This window comes from Rhinolophus hipposideros (genome assembly GCF_964194185.1).
Source record: "Rhinolophus hipposideros genome assembly, chromosome: 23".
In the NCBI taxonomy this organism is placed as follows: domain Eukaryota; kingdom Metazoa; phylum Chordata; class Mammalia; order Chiroptera; family Rhinolophidae; genus Rhinolophus; species Rhinolophus hipposideros.
The window spans coordinates 21,475,949-21,500,947 of NC_138069.1; the positions used below are offsets into that span (position 1 = coordinate 21,475,949).

At 38.7% G+C, this 24,999-nt stretch overlaps 1 protein-coding gene across 1 annotated transcript; it reads right to left on the bottom strand.

Moving 5' to 3' along the window:
* Positions 1-11,596: 11,596 nt before the first annotated feature.
* LOC308491665 (uncharacterized protein C5orf46) lies at positions 11,597-19,310 on the bottom strand (the record flags this gene model as incomplete). The annotated part of the gene is made up of 2 exons (XM_081035567.1): positions 11,597-11,763; positions 19,241-19,310. 2 exons carry the CDS (start codon positions 19,308-19,310, stop codon positions 11,597-11,599), a joined length of 237 nt encoding a protein of 78 aa, XP_080891693.1.
* Positions 19,311-24,999: the final 5,689 nt, after the last annotated feature.

Here is a 24,999-nt window from a genome sequence, read left to right on the forward strand (position 1 = left end):
ATTTACCTTTCATGGTCATTTTGACTTTGGGGAAGAGCCAGAAGTCACATGGTATCTGATCTGGTGAATAAGGTGGATGAGGACACACCGTAATGTTTTTATTTGACAGCAATTGCTGTATACCAGAAGCGATGTGTGACACGGAGCGGAGGATGATTTACGGCACACTTTAAAACACACTTTCTCTTAACCGTAGCTCACACCCAACTGACTGCACCGAACAAGTTGAAACTTGTCATACACTGTTACTAAGGTTCAGCGCACCACTTTCCATATTGAAGATCCCTGCCTTTTTGTTGGATGGCATTCGGCAGCTGCATTCACCGTATTTTGTGATCACAACAGAAAGCTCCGTGTCACACATCGCTTATGGTACGGCAATTTCTGTCAAATAAAAATATTACTGTGTGTCCTCATCCACCTTATTCACCAGATCTGGCACCGTGCGACTTTTGGCTCTTCCCCAAAGTCAAAATGACCATGAAAGGTAAACGTTTTTAATCAATTCAGGACATCAAGGCAGCCACGGCAATGCAACTAAAGACACTCATGATAGAGGACTTCAGAACTGCTTCAGAAAGTGGCAAGAATGATGGGGAAAATGTGTTCGAAGCGAGGGGGAGTATTTTGAAGGGGATTAATGGCAATGTGTCTTTTACTGTAATAATTTTTATTTATTTAAACATTCACCGTATGTTTTGATCGCACTTTTGTATACTTATTATAGCTACAGTAATCAGTGTACTCGTATTTACCAAGTACAAATTAGGCACTCAGAATCGGCAAAAAGATTTTTGGGTCACATTGGTTGGAGAGAAGCTGTTTGCATGTCAGATGCTAAATATAATAAAAATCTTAGGTGATTTTGGTTATGAGAGTGTGATACTTGAAATGAGCATAGTCTTGAAATAATTAAAATGGGAAGGCAACCTATGAAATGGGGGGAAATATTCATAAATCATATACTTGATAAGATATATATGAGAAACTCATACAACTCAATAGCAAAACAACACAATTAACCTGATTAAAAAATGGGCAAAGGACCTGAACAGACCTTTTTCCAAAGAAGATATGTAAATGGCCAACAGGTATATGAAAGGGTGCTCAGCATCACTTTTCATCAGGGAAATGCAAATCAAAATCACAAGGAGGTATCACCTCATACCTGTTACAATGGCTTTTATCAAAAGGTACATGATAAGTGCAGGCAAGGATGCGGAAAAAAGGGAACCCTTGTGCACTGTTAGTAGAAATGTAAACTGCTATAGCCATTATGGAAAACAGTATGGAGGTGACTTAAAAAATTAAAAATAGAACTTCTGTATGATCCAGCAATCCCACATCTGGGTCTCTATCCAAAGGAAATAAAATCACTATTTTGAAGAGACAGCTGCATGCCCACATTCATTGCAGCATTGTTTACAATAGCCAACACATGGAACCAACCTAAGTGTCCGCGTCCCTCAACAGATGAATGGATAAAGAAAATGTGGTGCATACATACAATGGAATATTATTCAGCTTAGGAAAAAAGAAGAAACTCGTGTCATTTGTAACAATAGGGATGAATCTTGAGAGCATTATACTAAGTGAAATAAGTTAGACAGTGAAAGACAAATGCTCTATGATCACACTTTTATGTGAAGTCTAAAAAAAAACAATGGAACTCATAGAAACCGAGAATAGATTGGTGATTGGTTGCCAAGGGCAGAGAGGTGGTGGAGGAAATAGGTTAAAGTGGTCAAAGGGTACAAAATTCTAGTTAGAAGATCAGTATATTCTGGGGATCTAAAGTACAATACATCATGGTGACTATGGTTGACAATATTGTACGAGTGTCGTATACTTGAAAGTTGCCAAGAGAGTCAATCTTAAAAGTTCTCACTACCAATAAATAAAAAAAAGGCAACTGTGTGAGTGTCAACTTTATTGTGGTAATCATTTTGCAATACATATGTATATCGAATCATCATGTTTATACCTTAAACTTACTGTTACATGTGAATTATCTCTCAATAAAACTGGAAAAAAAAGAATTTGGAACAGTCTCTGGAAAATGCAGAGAGCGGTTCTTCTGAATTTATTGTAGAAAGTAATATGTATTTTTCAGTATTTGGTAGGTGTTCACTGTTTAGCCATTTGTATTATTAAAGGATTTTTGCATTTCATGAGAACCTCCCTTGGCTAAGTAAAAATAGGAAGACAAACAGACCAAAGATTTATTGGAAATACACAGGAGTTGCTTTCAGAGTCAAGTATTTGAGAAGGACGGGACTCAGGACAGCTCTTGAGAACCCAGTAGCAGAGCATATAGATGTTTTATTCCAGACTCGAGTGCTGCTGTAATTGTCATCATGCTCTGATTTCAGTCTTGTCTTGCTGTGCTTATTAAGTAATCCTGGAAGAATCTTTCTGGCTCCGCTGGGTCAGGTTTTATGATGGTACCATCCTCTGCGACGAATTGGCAAGCCCCACAGCACTGGCCACCTCCTGAGGACTCAACCTCTGGATAAGGTGCTCGAACCAGCGACATGGCTGCACTAGACTTTTCAAGGACTCTTCCATCCCTAACACTCTGCTATTCTAAGAGACTAATAAAGCCTCTGTGGAACAGCAATAGCCTTGTTAATTATTTTAAAGGTCAGTTTTTTGTTTACTAGCCCAGGAGAGTGGGCTCAGATACTTTTTTTTTTAATTATTAATTTTAATTTTTTAGGGGGCGGAATACTGGGAAACAGTGTGTTTCTCCAGGGCTCATCAGCTCCAAGTCATTATCTAGTTGTGGAGGGCGCAGTTCAGCTCCAAGTCTAGTCGCTGTTTTCAGTCTTTAGTTGCAGGGGGTGCAGCCCACCATCCCATGCGGGAATTGAACCAGCAACCTTGTTGTTAAGAGCTCATGCTCTAACCACCTGTGCCATCCTGCCGCCCCTAGGCTCAGATACTTTTTTGAAAGATTTTCTAAAAAGGATGTATGAAATGTCTAACTCTGAAACTTCATACATGTTTAGGGGTTAAGAGCTTTTTTTTGGAGTCAGGTTAAAATCCTCATTTTAACATCTACTGTTTGTCCGACGTTGGACTTCTTAGTTTATCCAGGCTTTAGTTTCCTTATTTTGAACCATTCATTGGTTATGCTGGTTAATAATAATTATATGATTAATATTTTCTTTCAGCATCAAAAACTTTAAACATGCTCAGGAAAAATTACTGCCACTAACAAAAATCTTCTCAGTGAACTAGGATATGTCACCACCTCAAATAGGATACGTTTATTCTGACTTCTATGAGGTTGGTGCAAAAGTAATTGCGGTTTTTGTAATTATTTTTAACCTTTTAAACTGCAATTACTTTTGCACCAACCTAATAGAAGCGAAAACGCAAAGTCAGGATGTGCCATAGAGAAGCTGTATTTGGTTGAAGCCAGGGCCTGAATCCTGAGAACTTGCTGGGAGGGGCTTTAAGGCTTCTGTACTGAAGGGCTTGTGAAACAGAAGAACTGGAAAAGCAGGATTTGGCTGCCCGTTGATTATTCTGGAGCTGTGCAGGTGTGTCCTTAGAAACACAAGCCAGAGGGAGACAATTACCAACTCGAGAGGGCTTCCGATGTAAGAAAAATACAAAGGCCTTTAAATCTTTTCTTTAAGATTTTTATACCTTTGCCCTTTAGAATGTGAAATGATTTCTAATGAAATCAACTGTAATACATGTTTAAGGAAATAAGCAATAACGACACAAACAAAAATGTAAGATATGTAGGGCAAGAATCAGTAACAGGGATGAAGAGAGAATGCCTGTAGGTTAAGATTAAGCATAAATTGAGTGTTCACTTTCATTTTTTTTTCACTTTCATTTTTTTTCAGATAGAGTGGGAAAAAGTAAAAGAAACAGACCAACTTATATAAATCTTATAATCAAAAAAGAGGAAGCAGTTCTGAGGGAAGGCAAATTTTTCCCCCTCAAAATTCTAAAAGAATCTATTCCCATAAGACTTCATGTTGTGGATACTGAGTAATGTCATGTCCAACTGCAGTTTTGCTCAGCAGCTGCCTGCGAATTACCTATTAAATTTACTTATTCCTTAGGAAGTTCTGACTCAGCAAGTCTAATCACGCGATTTAGTGTGTCCATAGTGTATTTTTCTTAATTCAGTAAAGGTCTATAGAAATTAAGAATTCATAAGGCACTTTCCCATCTTTTACTTCTTTGATAATCTTCGTGGTCTAGTGAGGTCTATCAGATTTTTTTTTTTTTACACAAGAAAGGAAATTTACATTTTAAGATGTCAAATAACTTAAGACAGAGGATTTTTAAGTGATGCCGGACAACAGCAGTTCAGGTTGTAAATCTATTAACACAAGGAAATCATGCTCGTGTGATTGATGGTCTCAGGTTAATTACGTGTCCAGATATTAGCTGATTTGTTTTTGAGACCTGGTCCCTCTCTGCACATTATCCGAGAATACATGCAGAACTGGCCTTCTTTGTAAAGCTCTTTTAATTCCTACCCCTTCCTCCAGATGTTCCCTCTTCTCTCCTTTCTCCAAGGCATGTGCAAGGCACTTTCATATATAACTTTATCATTTCTCTCCACAGCCCTGGGGTACACTGTACTAAGTGATAGCCTAGACTATCAATTTCTCAGTGGCTGGACAGTGTTATTCATCTTGGTAGCACTGGCAGAATCTGACTCATAGTAGGCATGGATTAACCATTAAAGGAATGTGTAAGAAAAAGGTGTATGTTGTAGGAGAAAGATCGGATATCTGTCTGTCTATCTATCTATATATCTTAATTTAGAAAATAATCTGGAACTTGGGCCAAATGTTTTATACTCTAGAAACAGACATTTCTGGGAATCACTTGCTTCTAAAGTAATGATCTGTTTTTGATTAGATGAGACAATTATCACACAAATGAAACTTATAAAACTACTGATTAAATGCACAATCCCTAGGGTTTAAAGAGATACTCCTAATCAACCCATCCAAAATTTAATATCTGCCTTACAGGCTTTTTGCTCTCAAACCCAGATTTTTTTCCCCTCCATCCCTAGATTGAGCCATTCCTCCTTGACCATTAAGGCCTATTGGTTCATGAATCTATTCAAAGCTGTTTAGGTGCCATTAAAAACAAATCTGGCATTAAGATCTGGAACAGTTAAGTCCCTCATATATTTACTATTGAAAAGGAGGAAAGGGAGGCTCAAGGAGGTCAACTGACCTCCTTATGGTCACATAACCAAGTTAGAAGTTGAGTTTACTTCTTTTCTATGCCTTTTGCTCTTTCTGACTCCTTCATATTGTCTGCCCATTGAACATCTGGGAAGATACTCCAAGGATTTGGGGGGGTGGTTACCAATGGGTAAAGGTATATACAAGAAGTCTGAAGGAAGGCAAAGAGTTAGGAGACCTGCAACAACAGGTACGTTGTTCTCTGGGAAGATGGAAAAGTGCAAACATACGTTTTTAGGAGCTTAACTGGCTTTGGGCTGAGAGTCAGGAATGTCAGTTGGACATGTCTTGATTCCAATGCTCAAGTCTGATTTCCGTCCTTTAAAGCTCATGGAAAAGGGTGGGCTAAGTTCTGGCATAACACGATAGTGATTTGCTGAGCTTACACTAATCACACCCAAGTTATGAAATGGAACAGGTAGGGAAAAGAAGCATTCCTAGATCAGATACAGAATAGAAGGTGGGAAAGATCATGCCTTCTGGAGTTGCAAATAAGGTAACTTAACTAACCAAAGGGGTAGTGGTTTATTTCTGTGGACATCTTGTGGCATGCATGTCTCAGGTAAAATAGCTTAATGACTGTTTCCTATTGTCTCCTTCTACACTGTTCTCTTTTGTTCTCCACAAGCTCTATTGCTTCGTGAAACAGCATAGGCTCTGGAATCAGGCTGCTTGAGTTAAAATCCTTCCTTCCTCCCTTATAACTTGGCCCCATATGTGAATCTCCCTGAGCCTTGGTTTCCTTATTTATAAAGTTTAAAGATAACAATACGTGTTTTTCATAGGGATGTTAGGACTAAATTAGGTAGCACATATATAACACTTAGCTTAATGCCTAAAACAGAGGAAGTATTCAGTTCATGTTAGCTGTTGATATAATTACTTTTCCAGCTCTAACATTTCGGTTTTGCTATTTCAAAATCCACTCTCAGGAGAGAACTGGATAAGAAAACAGCAGATACTTCTGAGCACTCAAACCATATAGCTTGTACGTAAACCTGACTGTGTGGGATTAGGGAGATTGCTAGTCCTTCCTTCGGGAATTAGGTTCAGCAAATCTCACTACTCTTGTGAGTAACTAATTGCTTGATTACATGGGCCCTTAGGTTTTTGTGGATGTTATCCTCTCATTCCATAGCCTGTATGTGCACAAAACAAGTTCCTATCTGAGTGGTGACAGGGCAGGAACCAGGTCTCCTAAACCCTTGTGCTTACTTGTTTCGCCCCACCATCGGGCCTCCTCCTTAATCCTGATGTTATTATTGTCTTCAAGAGGATAAAAAACAATCTGTTTAAAATTAATCTTTAAAAACTCCAGCAAGAGCAAAGCAAAACCAGAAACGCCTTTTCTGCTTGTAGGTAGGCATGGGTGTCCAAATTCATTAAATAAAATCAAACCCTTTTTTCTTTATTCCATATACTGTTATTTTAATTGTAAATGTCAGTTAAAATCGCCTGGGAAGTCATTTGATGAGTGTTCTCCTTTATCATCAAATTCCATACATCCTCTTGAAAAGAACAAAAAAAAAAAAAGAGAGAGAGAGAATAATGAATTATAATTTAGACTGAATAGAAATGTTAGAATAATCACTAGGGTGTCTTATAATGTTTAAGCCACACTTTTCTTCTCCAGATTTTTCTATGTCATAAAGAAATAAGATCTAAGATTTCCATGATAGTTCATAGTTGGAAAGCCATTTATGTAGAATTATCTCTTTGAATCTGCAAACAAATCTATTAGTTAAATGTCTATTCATATATAAACTTCATGTATACACATATTTTGATATATTTGTTCATATATATCCCCAGCACTAAAACAATGCCTGGTATATAGTATAAATTAATAAATATATATTAACTGGGAAAATGAATGAATTTTTATCTCTTTTACATATGAAAAAATAAACCTATGAAGCTCAAAGAGATTAAACAACCTGTCCAAGTCACATGACTGGGACATCTCAAAGAAAAATCTAAAACTTAGATCTCCACAATCATGAATGAATGCCAGAACCACTATACTCTGCTGTTCAAGGATTGGGTATGGGGTAGCTGCTGAGAAGGTCAAATGTGAATTCAATATGGTCTGTGAGGAGGTTATAGTCTAATAGAGAAAACAGATGCATTGAGATACAAGTAATTTAAACAATGAGGTGTGGGGGACGGGGTGGGGAGGGAACTGCTATGTATGGTCCTACAAAGCATTATGAAATCCCAGAGTATGAATACCTGAATTTTTTAATGGTAAGGGTCTGCGATGTTTTCACAGAGCTTGTCTTTGAATTGGACTTTAGAAAATGATTACACTTGTCAGGAGAAGAAAATGGAGTTTGGGGGCCAGGCATTGCTGGCAGAGAGAAAAGCATATGCAAAGATACTGGCAGTTTACATAAACATGACTTGCTCTGAAACAGAAATCACTTGTCATTAGTGCATCAAATGCTTGGCTTCAGGAGTGAGAGAGATGATGGAGAGATAGATTGTCTGTGTCTACACCTGAAACCTATATAACTTTACTAACAATTGTCACCCCAATCAACTTTAATTTTTTTAAAAAAGAAAGATATATTGGCATCAAGGAAGAACATTTAACATCCACTGAATGCATTTGCTCTGATTTTGTAGGCAAAGGAAATTCATGAAAGCTTTAAGCGTGGCAGTGATAGAATCAAATTTATGTTTTTGTTATATAATTCTGATAGCAGGTAGAGGATGGATTGGTGTAAGGATAGACAGAAACAGTGAAACTACTACAAATCTAACAAAAAAGGTCTTGGGAAAGAGGGGATGAAGGACTCTAGTAAGCCAACGAGTCAGTGGAGTTAAAGAAAAGGAATAGTATAAGAAAAAAAGTTAAGGGTAGAATATTCAGCAATTGGATGCAGGTGGTGACAAGAAGGAAGGACCTAAGAAGACCCCGAGGTTTCTAGATTTGGGATGACAGCGGATATGACTTACTGAGAGAAGGAGCAGGTATGTAAGTGAGATGATGGGCTTGGGTTTAGATCCATTGAATTTGAGGTGTTGATGGAAAACCTAGGTGGGGTTTTGTAGCAATCAGTCATTTCAGAATGTAGCTTAGGAAAAAGAGCACAATAGACATCTGAAATTGGAACCCATTCGATTCTAAGTTCTATTCCCAGTATGAAAAACCGGGCAGGCTGCATTGAAGTCTGGAGGAGCAATGATGTTTAAGGGACAGGTGCATGAAGAAAAGTCAAATAAAAAGAATGAGAAAGAATGGCTAGAGGTAGGAAGAGAACCAAAAAAATGTCATGTCATGGAAACCCAGGGGTGGGAAAAAATTCACAAGAATTGAAGCCTTCTCAAAAGTGACCAGAATCCAATTTCCATAGGTCTAAGGTAATCCAAAATGCAGGTTGAGGTAGCAGGTAGAGGGAACAAGCTGGTCTGTTCACTGTCCTGAAAGCAAATATCTAGCATTTATTATGTGCCTAACACAGTACTTAGACATCAGGTATATTGGAGTAAATAAAGCAAAATTTCCACTTTCTGACGTTCCATCATTCCTGTCATTCTGTCTTTCTAATCAAATCTCATTGAGCCCTTTAAGGCCCAAATGGCATCTCACCTTTGTCATAAGCACTCCATAAACATCCTGCCTTCATTGATAGCTCCTTTCTCTAGAAATTACCTGTGATTTTTGGCTGACATTTATCTTATTTAGCATTTTAATTATCATTGCATTTGCTCTTGTCATCTTACCATAAAAGCTGCAAATTCTTTGAGGAGAAGAGATTTATAGTCTAGATTTTTCCTTCGCAATTCCTGTCTTCACTTGGTATGTGTTAAGTGTTTAGGAATACCGTTTTCTTTTTTTTCGGGAATGTTCTTTTTTTTTTTTTTTAAGATTTTATTGGGGAAGGGGTACAGGACTTTACTGGGGAACAGTGTGTACTTCCAGGCATTTTTTCCAAGTCAAATTGTTGTCCTTTCAATCTTGTTGTGGAGGGTGCCGTTCATCTTCAAGTTGTTGTCCTTTCAGTCTTAGTTGTGGAGGGCGCAGCTCAGCTCCAGGTCCAGTTGCCGTTGCTAGTTGCTCAGCCCACCATCCCTTGCGGGAGTCGAATGAGAGGACGCGCTCCAACCAACTGAGCCATCTGGGAGCTCAGCAGCAGCTCAGCTCAAGGTGCCATGTTCAATCTTAGTTGCAGGGGGCAGAGCCCACCATTCGGGAATGCTTCTTGATGGTCTCCTCCCAAGAGGGAGGACAGCTAGATTTGTTCCTTTGAGCAAGGATTGCTGTGTTTTTCAACAAAGATGCTTCAGGATTCCTCAGTTCAGTTGGAGGTAGATGGGCTTTAGATCTGATCTCTAAGATAGCTTTCCTTAATTAATTAACTCAACAATTATTTTCAGAGTGCCTGATACAACTTACAAGGTACTATGCTATAGCAATGAGCTAAATAGATCTGGTCTCTACTTTCATGTAGCTACATGATTAAAAAGAAATCATTTGAGATGTCAATATATGTTACAATGACACTGTGACAAGGTAAAGTAATAGAGAATAACCAGGGAATGAAACAAGACAATGAGTCATTATAGAATAGTTTTCTGAGGCAGTGACTTTTCTATGAGCTGCAGAACAAAGCACTAGTCATGAGAAAAGGAAAAAGCATTTTAGGCAGAAGTGAAAGCAAGGACAGAGAGCCTGAAATGATTCTAAGTTCCAGAAAACAGAAAGAACATCATTTCCTCAGAATATATTGAGAGAAAGAGAAAATGGAAGGTGCCATTTCTGAACCCAGAGCTCACAGCAATTCTTTAGTATTTCAGATAGTCAACTTTTAGGGTTAACAGATAAAAAAAAGTTCTATTTTATAATGTATTTGGGGAATTTCCCAGGGGGGGAATAAAAAGATCTATTATTGTTCCAACACCTTGCATTGCTGCTATTGTGCTCTATAACAATATGAATTCAACTGGAGTCTAATCTGTACTTTATACATATGGGTGTTATGCTTATTGTTTGCTGGTCAGTTTTCTCCTTGTTTACATTAATAGTCATGAAAACACAACAGTTGCAAAAGCAACTACCATCGAAAAAATAAAATCTGTGTTTCAACACTTGCGCATAAGGCTTGTATACAGAATCCTACCCACCCACGATAATATTTTGATTTAAGCAGATTAGAGATTATAAAATTATTCCTGATTATTTCTATACAGAAGTGGTTCTTAATCTGTTATTGGTCATAGACCCCTTTGAGAATCAAAGAAAAGTTAGAAGCAATTTCCCTAGAAAAATGCAAATACTCACATGTATACAAAATATGAATAAAAATTTAAAGGCTGTGTGGACCTTTCAGGCCCAGCCATGTAGCCCACAGCATTTAATCAAGGGCTTTCAAAATTGATTGTACGGTATGTCAGAATCACCTGAAAGCTCGTTAAAAAGCATAGCCATAACTTTGTCCCAGGAATATACAAGATAGGATGAAGGGACCTACATATTGTATTCTCCAGGGACTTCTGAAGCAGGTGGGTAACAGACCACACTCTGGCAGACTCTGCTTAGGGGTCTAAGAAGGAGAGCATCAGAGAACAGAGGTACAGAGAGGTGGAGATTAAAAGTATCTGGACATTCAGAAGAACAAATTGCATTCCAGAGAGCTGAAATTGGGGAGATGAATGTGGGGAGAAGGAAGAAGAGGGTGAAGTAGGAGTAAAAGTCAGAGCTGTGTAGTCTGGAGTAAGATGCATGAGGGGCTTGGAAGCAGATTGAGAACACTGGAACGATTCTGGGCTGTGGAATCTGCCACCAAGGCAATCTCTCATGATTAAAACACGCATATGATGAGAGTGTCTCTAGAATGCCTGTGAGGAGAGATTAGCTGCTGTCTCGGCTAACCCTCTTAAGTTATTCAAACTAGAAAATAAAGGCAGGACTCATCACAACTACAACTAATGAACAGACCATCACCTACCACCTTCACCAAAGAATTACAGTGTCTATAATACAGGGTGGGTCCCTTATTCCATTAACTTTACAGATGAGCAAACTGAGACACGCAGAGAGGGAGTGGTTTGCCCAAGATCACTCAGTAAAGTAGCACCTGTGTCAAGACCAGAACCTGGCTTTCTGTCCCCTGGTTTGCTGTTCTGCTTCCTCTTTCCTTGGTCCTGAACTAAAATATATTTTATGGAACCACCCAGTGGGAATGTGCTCACCCCAAAAGAGGTCAGGGAAAATTCATTTGAACTTCAAGGTAGGGTGACACTTTTCCATTCAAATAATCCATTGACATGTGCCACACTTTTGTTTCTCATTCATTTTAATACAAGGCGGCCTTTACCAGCATCAAAGGGGACAAAAGCAAGGCTTGTCTCGGTGCTTACAGGTTGTTTCGCGTCATGGTGCGGAGGACAAACTTCACAGCGTTCTCGATGATCTCTGTGCCCAAGAGGCTTAGAAAATGGGGAAAGTCTTGCCCTGGTTTTTTGTCTGAGTCATCGGGCTTGTCATCGGGCTTGTCATCTGGTTTGCCATCTGGTTTGTCATCTGAAAAACAACAGAATCTCAGGTGATTCTCAGCAACAAGAGAGGGACGTTTTTCTTTGTAGGCAGTCCCTTGTGCCTGTGATACCACCACTCTTAACTGCAGAACCTTGTAGAGTTGTGTTTATTAAACACTGAATGTCTGCCCAAGGACTGTCTTTACACGCATGATTTCATTTATTCCTAAAAGCAATCAAACGGACCGATAGACATTCACTCTTGGGTAGATGTTTCCCCTCCCAGATGAGAAGACAGAAGCTCATGGATGTTCAGGAACTTGCCCAGAGTTAAGCAGCTAGGACCGGGGGTGTCAAAAACAGTATACACATGACTTGAATTCATCTTTTGTTATTGGTATGTAGTATTACAATTTCTTTTTCTAGATCTTTTAAAAAATTAATTTATTTTTAATTTGTTTTTTATTTTATTAGTTTCAGGTGCACAAAACAATGTAATAGTTAGACATTTATCGTTTATATCCCTCACACCCCTCCCCCATCCACCACCCCTCTGACATTGCACACAGCCATCACATTTCCACTGTCTCTATTCCTAATGCTGTATTCCGCTTCTTGTAACCATATAAATGTGTATGTATATATATATATAAAATTGTAGTTGGCATTCATTATTGTTCAGCTTCAGCTTCAGGTGTACAGTGCAGTGATCAGGCATCTACATCATCCCTGAAGTGGTCTCCCTAACGAGACAAGTGTCCATCGGATACCCTACAAAATTTTTACAACATTATTGATTACATTTCCCAGATTGACTTTCGTAACCCCGTCGTAACCCCGTGGCCATCTTGCAGTTACCGACTGTGCTTTCTAATCGCCTCACCTTCCCCCTTATCCCCAACGCCCCTCTCATCTAGCAACCCTCAGTTTTTCGTCTATGTCTCTGAGACTGTTTCTGATTAGTTTATTCATTTATTCTTTTCTTTAGATTGCATATGGTATTTGTCTTTCACTTAACATAATGTTCTCTAGGTCCATCCGTATTGTTGCAGATGGTAAGATTTCTTTCTTCTTTATGGCTGTGTAATACTCCATTGTATAAATGTACCACGGTTTCTCAATCCAGTTGTCTACTGATGGGTATTTCGGTTGTTTCCATGTCTTGGCTATTGTGTATAATGCTGCAATAAATATAGGGGTGCATAATTTTTTTTGAATTAGAATTTTTGATTTCTCCAGATAGATACCTAGGAGTGGAATTGCTGAATCATAAGGTAGTTCCATTTTCAGATTTTTGAGATACCTCCATACTGTTTTCCATAGTGGCTGTACCAATCTCCAATCCCACCATCAGTTCACAAGGGTTCCCTTTTTTCCACATCCGCGCCAGCACTTGTTGTTTGTTGATTTATTGATGAGAGCCATGTTGAGTAGGGTGAGGTGGTATCTCATTGTGGTTTTTATTTGCCACAATGCATTTCTTTAATGATTAATGAGGTTGAGCATTTATTCATATGTCTGTTTGCCTTCTGTATGTCCTTTATAGAAAAATGTCTCTTCATGTCCTCTGCCCATTTTTTAATTGCTTTTTTGGAGTTGAGTGAGTTTTTAAATAGATTTTGGATATTAACCCCTTATTGGATATATCATTGGCAAATATCTTCTCCCATTCGGTAGGATCCCCTTTTGTTTTATTGATGGTTTCCTTTGCTGTAAAAAAACTTTTTAGTTTGATGTAATCTCACACGTTTATTTTTTTTTTTCTCTTGCTTCATTTGCCCAAGGGGATATATTAGTAAACATCTTACGCTGGGTAATGTCTGTAAAGTTTCTTCCTATATTTTCTTCTAGGAATTTTATGGTTTTAGATTTTACATTTAAGTCTTTAAGCCATTTTGAATTTATTCTTGTATATGGTGTAAGAAGGTGGTCCAGCTTCATTTTTCTGCATGTGTCTGTCCAGGTTTCCCAGCACCATTTATTGAATAGACTGTCTTTACCTCACCGTAAATTCTTGCTTCCATTGTCGTAGATTAAATGACCATATAGGCATGGATTTATTTCTGGGCTCTCTATTCTGTTCCATTGATCTGTGTGTCTGTTTTTATGCAAGTACCATGCTGTCTTGATTACTGCAGCCTTGTAGTATAATTTGATGTCAGGTATCGTTATACCTCTCACTTTGTTCTTATTTCTCAAGACTGCTGAGGCTATCCGGGGTCTTTTATGGTCCCATATAAATTTTAGGATTATATGTTCTATTTCTGTGAAAAACGTCCTTGTTGTATAGTATTACAATTTTAATACAATTTTTTCCTGTCTTAAAATGTGTACACATTTTTTTGGCACCCTCTGTATGTGCTAGTGCCAGGGCTGAAATACAGAATGCATGGTTTCACATCTCTTTCTCCACGTCATCCCTGGGCCCTTAGTAATGATAATGAGGAGGGTGTAATAATAATGGATGGAACTTGTTGAGCACATGCCTGTGACAGGAAATCAATATGCATTGTCTCATTTTATTCTCACAACCACTCTGTGAGGTAGGCTTTATTCCAAGGTAACTTTATTCCAAGTTAAAGATCACGAAACAGAATTTGAGAGACGTTTAGAAACTGGTTCAGAGTCACAGTGGTAGGAAGTGGCAGAAACTGAATTCAATCCCATGTCTATCTGGTTAAACTCCGATTCTTAAGTACTCAGTGATGAACTGCATAGTCTTTGATAGAAAACTTGTGATCTAACCACAGATGTTCTAAGAGTGAAAGTAGTATGATAGTAACGAGGAGAAGGAGAACTATACCACTTGTACATCAGCTGATCATTCTGAAAGTAATGATTTTGAAAATACTGTGTAGAAAAAAGAACAATGCTAGAGGTATCACACTTCTTGACTTCAGCTTGTACTACAGGGCAACAATAATCAAAACAGCATGGTATTGGCAGAAAAAAAGGCACAGACCAATGGAATAGAATTGAAAACCCAGAAATAAACCCACATAAATATGGACAGATAATTTTTGACAAAGAAACAAAAAACAGCCTCTTCAATAAATGGTGCTGGGAGAATTGAAAAGCCATGTGCAAAAGAATGAAACTGGACTGCTATCTGTCACCATGTACAAAATTAATTCAAAGTGGATCAAACACCTGAGCAGAAGACCTGAAAAAATAAACTGCATAGAAGAAAACATAGGTACTAAACTTATCGACCTTGGGTCAAAGAGCATTTTATGAATTTGACTCCAAAGACAAGGGAAGTAAAAGCTAAAATAAGTGAATGGGACTATAGGAAACTTAAAAGCTTCTGCCCACCAAAAGAAACCATTGACAAAATAAAGAGGCAACCAACTGAATGGGAGAAGTTTTTTTGCAAATAGCACCTCCGATAAGGGGCTAATATCTAAAATATATAAGGAACTCATGCAACTCAACAACAAAAAAACAAACCCAATTGAAAAATGGGCAGAGGACCTGAAGAGACATTTCTCCAAAGAGGACATACAAATGGCAAATAGACATATGAAAAAATGCCCAACATCACTAATCATCATAGAAATGCAAATAAAAACCACAATGAGATATCACCTCATCCCAGTCAGAATGGCTTTCATCAACAAGACAAATAGTAACAATTGTTGGAGAGGCTGTGGAGAAAAAGGAACCCTCATACACTGTTGGTGGGAATGCAGACTGGTGCAGCCGCTATGGAAGGCAGTGTGGAGATTCCTCAAAAAATTATGAATAGAATTACCATATGACCCAGCAATCCCGCTCCTGGGTATATCTGAAAACATTTATCCATAGCGACATGCGTGCTTCAATGTTCATTGCAGCTTTATTTATGGTGGCCAAGACATGGAAACAACCAAAATGTCCTTCCACAGATGAATGGATAAAGAAGTTGTGGATTACTATTTGGTGGTAAGAAAAGATGAAATAATACCATTTGTGACAACATGGATGGATCTTGAGATTATAATGCTAAGCGAAATAAGTCAGACAGAAAAAGTGGAGAACCCTATGATTTCACTGATATGTGGTATATAAAACTGAAAACAACAAAAGAACAAGACAAACAAATGAAGGAACAAAAACTTATACACATAGACAATAGCTTAGGGTTTGCCAGAGGGTAAGCGGGGAGGGGATCTCTAGATGAGGGTAAATGGGGTCTAATATATGGTGATGGAAAGAGAACTGACTCTGGGTGGTGAACACACAATGTGAGATATAGATGATGTATTACAGAATTGTACACCTAAAATCTATGTAACTTTACTAACAATTGTCACCCCAATAAACTTTAATTTAAAAAAAAAGAAAAGACAATACTGTGTAATTTTACCCTTGACCAATCTTATACGATATGTAGATTTTAGCTCACTGGACTAAGAAACTGAAAAAAATAACGTGACTTGCAGAAGACTTACAAAATTGCAAGAGAAAAAGGTGACACTGTAACTGCCGGCTTCTTATTCTTGACTCTTAATCAGGTGCCCTCTGGAATGAGGCCAAGGCTCCAGAGAGTGAGACTGATGACCTTGGAGCGGTTTGCCTTTACTTAGTGGTCTACATGGTTCAGGAGATTGAAAGGAATGAAGAGTGGCAGTTAGCAGCTGCATGTGGTCTCCTCACTGGACCTTGCTGCCAGGATAAAGTAGGACATTAATCCTTTCCTTTTATTATAGCCTCACAAGTAATACTGCGAGATTGAACAAATAAAAACAGAGGATGCCCCATTAAAGGTGAATTTTGGATAAATAGCAAAGAGCTTTATAGCATAAGAATGACCCATGCAGTATTTAGACATACTTAAACTAAAAAAATATTCATTATTTATCTGAAACTCAATGTTCATTTGGTGTCCTGTATTTTATCTGGTAACCCCACCCGGACTTTTGACTCAGGAAGTCCCAACTTCCAGACAATGTATCGCCTGACTCTGAATGAAATGTGGAGACTGTCAATTTATGTGAGAAAACCTTGCATCTATATTATACCCTAAAATGGAAACTCTTAGTAAAAAAATATATATATATATATGGCTTTAGATTCCGCAAACACTTTACTATGCCACAATAAAAGATGCGATAAAAGCACCAGTCTGGGACCTATAACCAAAATTTATATACTAATCACCAGCTATTCGTTCATTCAGCTGTTGGTTTTTGCCTTCAACAAGGATTTTGTGAGCCTACTATTATGTACATAGCAGCATATGATAAGAGTTAGGGTAAAAATGGACATATATGAATATGCGCCTCGTATAAAATACAGGTCAACCACAGTGGCCAGAATTGCTTTGTTTTCATCACAGGAAGGAGAAGGAATGAGAATGCATATTTGGGATCGTGTTTTCATAGCATGCCTTCATCCTTTTTCAGTTGAGTGGTGATACTACAGTTTTACAGGAGAGAAGACAGACAATCAGAGAAAGTCAGTGACTCACCTAAAATCACACATCTAGAAAGTGGCTGAGCCAGGTTTTGACCTATTTTTTTTTTTTAACTCCACAGACTATGTTATGTGTGTGATCTAATACTGCCTTTAAGCAGTTGTCCCCTGAAGACATTGACCAGGTACAACATAGCAGTTCTTTGCACGAAAAGTGAATTTTTTCCGTGTTCCTGTCTGCCTACTTGTATAACTATTTAACTTTACCAACTTTGTATTTGAACATGACACTAAATGGTAGCTTTTTACTACATGAAGAGCCCTGGATTGGAGTATGTGTGTAGATCAGACCTCGGCCCCAGTCCTTGGACCACATGTGTATTGAGAGATATTAGGCTTTGGTGGGTCACATGTTTTGGAGTCCTGCATACCTGAATGCTTCAAAAAATTGTCCAGGTAATCTTGTACATGATACTTAACCACTCTGTCTGTGTTTCTTTATTGTGTTATTGTCAGGATTAAAAGATATGTCATGTATTTTCACATACATCGTGTGTGTGTGTACACCACTTATTCTAGTACCAGACCCAAGGTAAGCCCACAAGATATGCTTGTTCGATTATTGTTACTATGATTAATAATGACAAAATGATTCATAGTAGCTTTCTCCTCTAGTGCTTTAGGAGATCTAAGAAGTCTGTTGAAATATTAAGAAATTTGAAAATGTTGGACAGCAAAACAAAAATTAATAATAATAAAATGATCAAAGCCAATAATTGAATATTTTGTCTTTTCAAATATGAGATAGCCTTTATTTACATTAACTACATTGTGTAATCAGAAAGTTCTGAAAAAATACAGTAGTGCTGATATTTGTACAGTTTTTATAGTTCGCAAAGTAATTCTAAAAGTATGCTCATTTGACCTAGTAAAGTTGATAGTTATCCCATTTTACAGATGAAGAAACTGAGATTCAAAGCAGTGAACTAATTTAACCAGTTTCAGAGTTCATGAGAGACAGAGCTGGGAATGGTCTTTAGGATATAAATCTCACCTTTCACTTTACCATGGTTATTACTTTAGGAATGGGTGGACATAGTAATTTCTGAGGCCATATCTACAGTAATACTGTTGGAGTGTCGCCTGTGTGTTGTGCCAGCGGACAATGGGTGGCGAAGCATGTGAGTTCTGCCAAATTACATTTAAAATAGTTTAAAGGGCAATATTTGCATTGACTGTGTTTTCTGACCTATCATTGTGAATAGAGACAAGTCAAGAGCTTACCATCTTCTGCAGACAAAAAATAAATAAATTAATGAGCATTCTGCATGCTGCCTTGAGGTTCCTTGTGTGCTTGGAACAGACACAAAAACGTCGATGCTTAGTTACAATGGAAAGAATTGAGGGACTTAGGTTTCAGTCCCAGGTGTGCTACTGCTGTCTGTGTCTAATGCGCAAGTATCTTTCCCTCTACAAGCTTCATTTATTAACCTACAAAAAGGGAAATTGTAAAACTGTGCATTTTTACATAAAAAGGATATTATGAGAATCAAATGAGATAATACATGATAATAATAACAGTTAATATTTATTATGTGCCTATTATGGACCAAATACTTACCCAATTTGTTTTGTGTCTTTTGTTTAATTTCCATTATGACTTTATGAGAAAGTTAACTATTGACATTTTCTTTTACATGTGAGGTCCAGAGAGGTTAAATAACATCCCTGAAGTCACATTTCTGGTTAGTGGTGGAGTCCAGCCTAGGAGTCTTATACCAGAGCATATACTCTTAACTTTTGAACATGGTTAGTCATAATCATCAAAAAATAAACACCCCTGGCTCTTGAGGGATTTATAATATAATAAATAGTGTGACTATATCACATGAATATATAAGAACAAAATCATTTCAAACTTTATACATTCATGGAGGATAGAGGCTGTAACTGAAGCACATTTGAATAAAATTCTACTTTCTTTTTGTTAAAAGATCTGCCTCTTGTATCTCAGTCCAGTGTGCAAAGTTCCCTCCCCCTCTCTTGCCTTTATGTTCTGGATGAGTGCCACCAACTTCCCCAAATCATGGCTGCTCACTGTATGAGCTGCAGTTGGAAACACTTACCGGCATGGCAAGTCAGGATTAAGACAAGCAGTCCCAGGACGATTGTCATCCGAAGCACTGAGACGGCCATATTTGTAGCACTGGGTATTGATGCAGATAAAGCATTCTAATGTACCTGAAACCTTGCCCTATTTATAGGGCATTTATAGGTGACATCATCTGCTATGGAATTTAGGTTGTTGCACAAGATGTCTCTACACGTTGCTCTTGGATCTTTTTTGATGAGCCCAGCCTAAACTGTTTTATATGGGGAAAGAAAAACCATATTGGTTTTTTTAATGTGTGTTTCTAAATGGCACTGGGATAATTTTTTGGGAGGTGGTTCCAACGCCAGGATTCACAATTAGATGTGTGTCAGGCAGAATGATTCTTCAGTATCAAGGAACAAGCATCAAATCAGGTGAGGTGTGCCTACTTCCCATCCAGGACACCCTGCTTCTTTTCCCATTCCCTGAGCTAATTAATTGTCCCTGCAGCGGCATGTCCATTCACATCCTGATGCCTTTGCTCCTGTTCTTTATTTTCCCTGTGATGTCTTCCCCATCATCTCCTCTTGGAGCATTCCTACGTATTCCTGAGGCTCAGGTTCAAGTTCTCTCTTCTCTGTGAATCTTCACGATGACCACTTCACCTGATTCCAGAGAATTAGTTACTCCATCATCTATTATATAGAATCCTTGGTCTATTGTTGAGAACTAAGTATTTTAATAACACTCTTCTCGTTTAATCTATGGATCTCTTAAGGTCAGAATGTTTTATTTACTCCTGATTCCTCAAGGAGTCTAATCCTGTGCTTGGCATTGGTCTCAGCTTTGACTTCATCAGGAAGCTTGTTCTGGTTTTTCTGGAAAGAACTAGATGTTTCTCTCATGTGCCTAATAGGTGCCTGAGTAAATGTCTCCACCAGTAGGCTGTAGGCTATTTGAAGGCAAGACTATCTTTTTTCAGAGTTGAATATGAGGTGTGATCAAAAACTATGATGAATGTTTAAATAAATAAAAAATTCATTACAGTGAAAGATACATTGCCGTTAATCCCCCTGAAAATACTCACCCTTGCTTGGAGTACACTTCTCCCATCGTTCTTGCCACTTTCTGAAGCAGTTCTGGAAATCCTCTTTCGTGAGAGTATTTCTGAGCGTTTAAGAAATGATGTGTGTAGAAAACAGCCTGAGAAATGAGCAAATGGTTTCATCCTCCATTTGAGCACACTCGTGTCACACTTCACTTCTGGTATTGCTATTTCTGTCAAATAAAAACATTACGGTGTGCTCATCCACCTTATTCACCGAATCTGGCTCCATGCAACTTCTGGTTCTTTCCCAAAGTCAAAATGACCATGAAAGGTAAATGTTTTCAATCGATTCAGGACATCGAGGCAGCCACGACAGCACAACTAAAGACACTCACGAAAGAGGACTTCCAGAATCGCTTCAGAAAGTGGCAAGAACGATGGGGTAAGTGTGTTCGAAGTGAAGGGGAGTATTTTGAGGGGGATTAATGGCAATGTGTCTTTTACTGTAATATTTTTTTTTCCTTAAACATGCACCATATACATATATATTTTTTGAGGGAGGCACATCTCCCACAAGAGCGTGAGCACCCAATCATCACACTTTGCACCATATTTTTTGATCATACATTGAACATATGACTCAAGGTATATAGCAAACATTAAAAGAAAAGAAAAAGAGAGTTTTCTATTGCACACAGTGCAACGGAATATTGGAGTTGAGATGCTGCTTTGTACAATGTCAGGTGTAAAGTACCTTTCCTTTCAGATACCAACACTCAAGGAGATAACATATGGTTCAAGTCTAGATGATGCTGGTTATCCTGAGGAATGTTGTAAGTTCAGTCAATTCTGATGAAGTCTTGGGGGTTCTTAAACTTATAGTTTGACCAAAACGTATACGTTGTGAGTGTCAGAGGGCCCTTTTCATAACTGGTGAAGTTAATTGAGGTATGGGAAAAGGAGGCTCGTCTCGTGACTCAGAGACAAGGCTAGGACATTGTCTACTTGCTCCCAGTTTTGTACTCCTTACCAGGCACCAAACTGCACTTGAAAGCCGTGAAGCAGCTCTACTTCAGCCCTCCCAGGCCTCTCTAACCTACGCATATCTTCTCAAGAAGACTCTGATCCTGTCTCTTGTATGCCAAGAGTTGTGATCTAAAGACAGTGGTCCACGGTAGGAAGCTTTCAGCAAGTTAGATTGATACCATCAGGGTCACTGCTTAGGACTGAGCACTGTGCCTGTCCAAGTGTGGAGAAATAACATCCAAATACCCTCTGCTACCCATGCCGTGGACCCTGCCATGTGGCTGTATTTGGTGGGGAAAGAGTAGCAATCGATATCTTTTACTTTGTACAAACTTGGAGCCCTCAGAGCTTAATCAGCGTGGAAGGAGATGTATGTTTCTAATTCACCACAAGTACACTGTACAGGCAAGCAAAAGCTCTGGATATTGCAACCTAAGGGAGAGAACTGCTTGCTTCTCAAGGATATCAGCTGAAAGGGTCATGCAGGCAAGTCCTGAATCAGGTGCTTTAGGTGGTTTGGTGTCAAAGAAATAGCACCGACCCGACTTTCAGGATAGCTGGTTTTTCTTCCTGCGAGTACCATGACTCTGTGCGACCCTGATTAAATACCCGCCAGGCCTGACACTGCTTTCTCTGTTTACTGCGTTCTCTTCTCTTGGTTTACTTTTTTTTTAGTTTCAGATTTCAGCTAAAATGTCTTTGTTTTTGGTGAAAACTTCTGTGACCCTCTAATCCAACACAGATTTCTCTGTTGTAATCTTATATGCACTCTGCAGTCTTCCTTCTTAGCACTGAAATATTATTTTTTTGTTTGATTGTTTAATATCTCTATTCCCAAGTGATGTCAAAATTCAGGATGGAAGGATTCTGCTCTACATCATTCACAGATACAGCTCTGGTTTCTCGGGCCGCGCCTTACACACAGAAAATACCCAATAAATATACACTGAATAGATGAAGTAATGAATAATTTTGGGAAGAGAAGCCTGGACTCATGTAATAGTTCTATTAGTTATTATTTGTGCGATTATGGCAAATGCTGATACCACTCTAAGTTTCAGTTTCCTCATCTGTAAAATTAGGACTTATTGCAATTTCCTACCTGTTTATCTGCACTATTTTAAAGATGTGGGAGATATGAGACAAAATGCCTGATAAACTGTAAGGAACCTTTAATGTATGCCGTATTACTAGCAGTTAAGAAGCTGTCACTTATCTTCCCTTGGTATAAGCCAATGAATTTGACTCTAAGGAGAGGAAAAACTGAGATTATGAAAGATGGTTTTACGCAGTCTGAGAGAGGAAGGTGAGGACCTTTTTCTAGAACGCCTTTCTAGTTTGGTAAGAAGATATGAAAATGAAAGGAATATGGAGCGCTTTAAGTCCCATGGACATTTTCCAGCCTAACTGAAAGTAATCAGAGTTCCTTCTTAGGGTAGGAAAAAATTACAATCTGGGTTAGAAATCTCACAGAGAGATTTTAATATGTGGGTCAGTGGTTAAAAGCCTGGACTTTGGGGTCAGACAGAATTGGGTTTGAGTTTTAGATTTCCACTTCAAGTTGTGTGACCTTGTGACCTTAGAAATATTTCCTGATTTCTCTGTGCCTTGGATCTAATGTCCACACAATAAGAATAATTATATCTGTCAGAGTCGTTATGAGCATTGGTTCAGAAAATACATTCAAACAGCAGAGTGCCTTGTACATCTTAAGTGAAAACTAAATGGTAGACTTGACATTCTATTGTGTTCTATTCTGTTCTGTCCTATCCTGTTCTACCGTGGGTTGTACTGGAGGAGGTGGTGACAGGTAGCCATGCAAGTATCACTAGCGAAGAATAATGAGAATGATAATAATAATAATAAAAGGCTAATGTTGTTAACTCTGGCCAGGTATCAAACGAGATGCAACATATTTGTAAAGCTGTTGAGAGGCTGCCACTATTATCCTAATTTTATATAAGGAAGTTCAAACTTGGAGAAGTTAAGTAATTTGTCCAGGGTGACAAATCATGTATGAGCCAGAGCAAGAATCGGATTTAAGGGCATGTGACTTCAAAATTTGTGTTCTTAACTGTTACATTACGTTGTGCTGTTATGTGCTGAGTGCAGCTACTGGCAAAAAGCCTGGGTCAAGCAAGGAACCCTGCAGACATTGTCCTGTTTGTCTCCTCTGTTTTTCCCATTAGGTTCTAGATTTCCCACTGACCTCTTTTTTTTTTTTTATTTATTGGGGAAGGGCAACAGAACTTTATTGGGGAACAGTGTGTACTTCCAGGACTTTTATCCAAGTCAAGTTGTTGTCCTTTCAATGTTAGTTGTGGAGGGTGCCGTTCAGCTTCAAGTTGTTGTCCTTTCAGTCTTAGTTGTGGAGGGTGCAGCTCAGCTCCAGGTCCAGTTGCCATTGCTAGTTGCAGGGGGCGCAGCCCACTATCCCTTGAGGAAGTCGAACCGGCAACCTTGTGGTTGAGAGCCCACTGGCCCATGTGGGAATCGAACCGGCAGCCTTCAGAGTTAGGAGCATGGAGCTCTAACCCCTTGAGCCACCGGGCCAGCTCCCACTAACCTCTTAATGAAGGCCTGACCCGCGCCTTCACCTCTTATTTTAGCTTAGTTTGATGTATTTAATATGCAGGGTACAGAGTGCCTCCTTAATCCTGGACCGAAAGTGAACTGGAGATGAGGCTAGAGAAAAAAATACAAGATGCTCAATTAAATTTGAATTTCAGGTAAATAGTGAGTTATTATTTTAGTATAAGTAGGTCCCAAGTACTTCACAGGACATACTTATACAAAAAAAAAAAGTGATTGTTTAGCTGAATTGAAATTTAATCCTGTACTTGTATCTGCTGAATCTGGAAACCCTACCTGTAGAGACCCTCATGAGTGTTTTCTTACATTAAACCTCAGATCAGAAGTGAAGGACAGGCTTTAGGAGGGCAAATCAAGGATGAAAAGGGAGTATGTGAAAAGCTAAAATTATATATGGAAAGTGGAAGATATTGAAGAGCTCCAATTCTTTAATATCACATCTAGGGCATGTTTTTCACCCTGTATTCTTCATAAGAAAATCACGAGGCCCTGTCTTGCTCTTGATTCACTCCAACTAAAGTTTCATTCCAGCCCTGGAAGGGACATATGTGGCTTCAGGAAGTCTTCTCATTCCCATGGCCTCCATACACTGAGGAGTGGCCACAGCCTTCGTCATGCCAATCACCTTTCTAAACATAGCTTATAACTTACGAGTAGCCAGTCCTCATGCCACTGATCAGTTTAGTAATTTCTTATTTAATGGACATATGTTGAGCTCCCACTCTTGGCCAGATGCTCTGCTAGACACTGGGGACAAAACGGCAGTCCCAGACTTCACCTTTGTTGAGGATGCAAACATGCAAACAAATAATTGCAATTTAAATTTGGGAAATACTAATGGAGTAAAAACAGATTCCTATGGGAGACGATCTGATGAGTGGTGAGCATTGCCTGGTGAGGCCATCATGGAGGCATTGTTCATTTGGGGCCTTGAGAAGTGTGTTAGCAGGTATTGACTATGCGAGCAAGGTGTGAAGACACTTAGGCAGGAGGAATGACATCTACCAAGGCACAGAGGCAAGGAAGAGCATAGCACACTTCTAGGCGTGGACCCTCAAATTCTTGGGTGTTGCTATTAGAAGTAAAAATTAAAGTGAGCTAGCTGAACCTTGAAATTTGTTTTAACT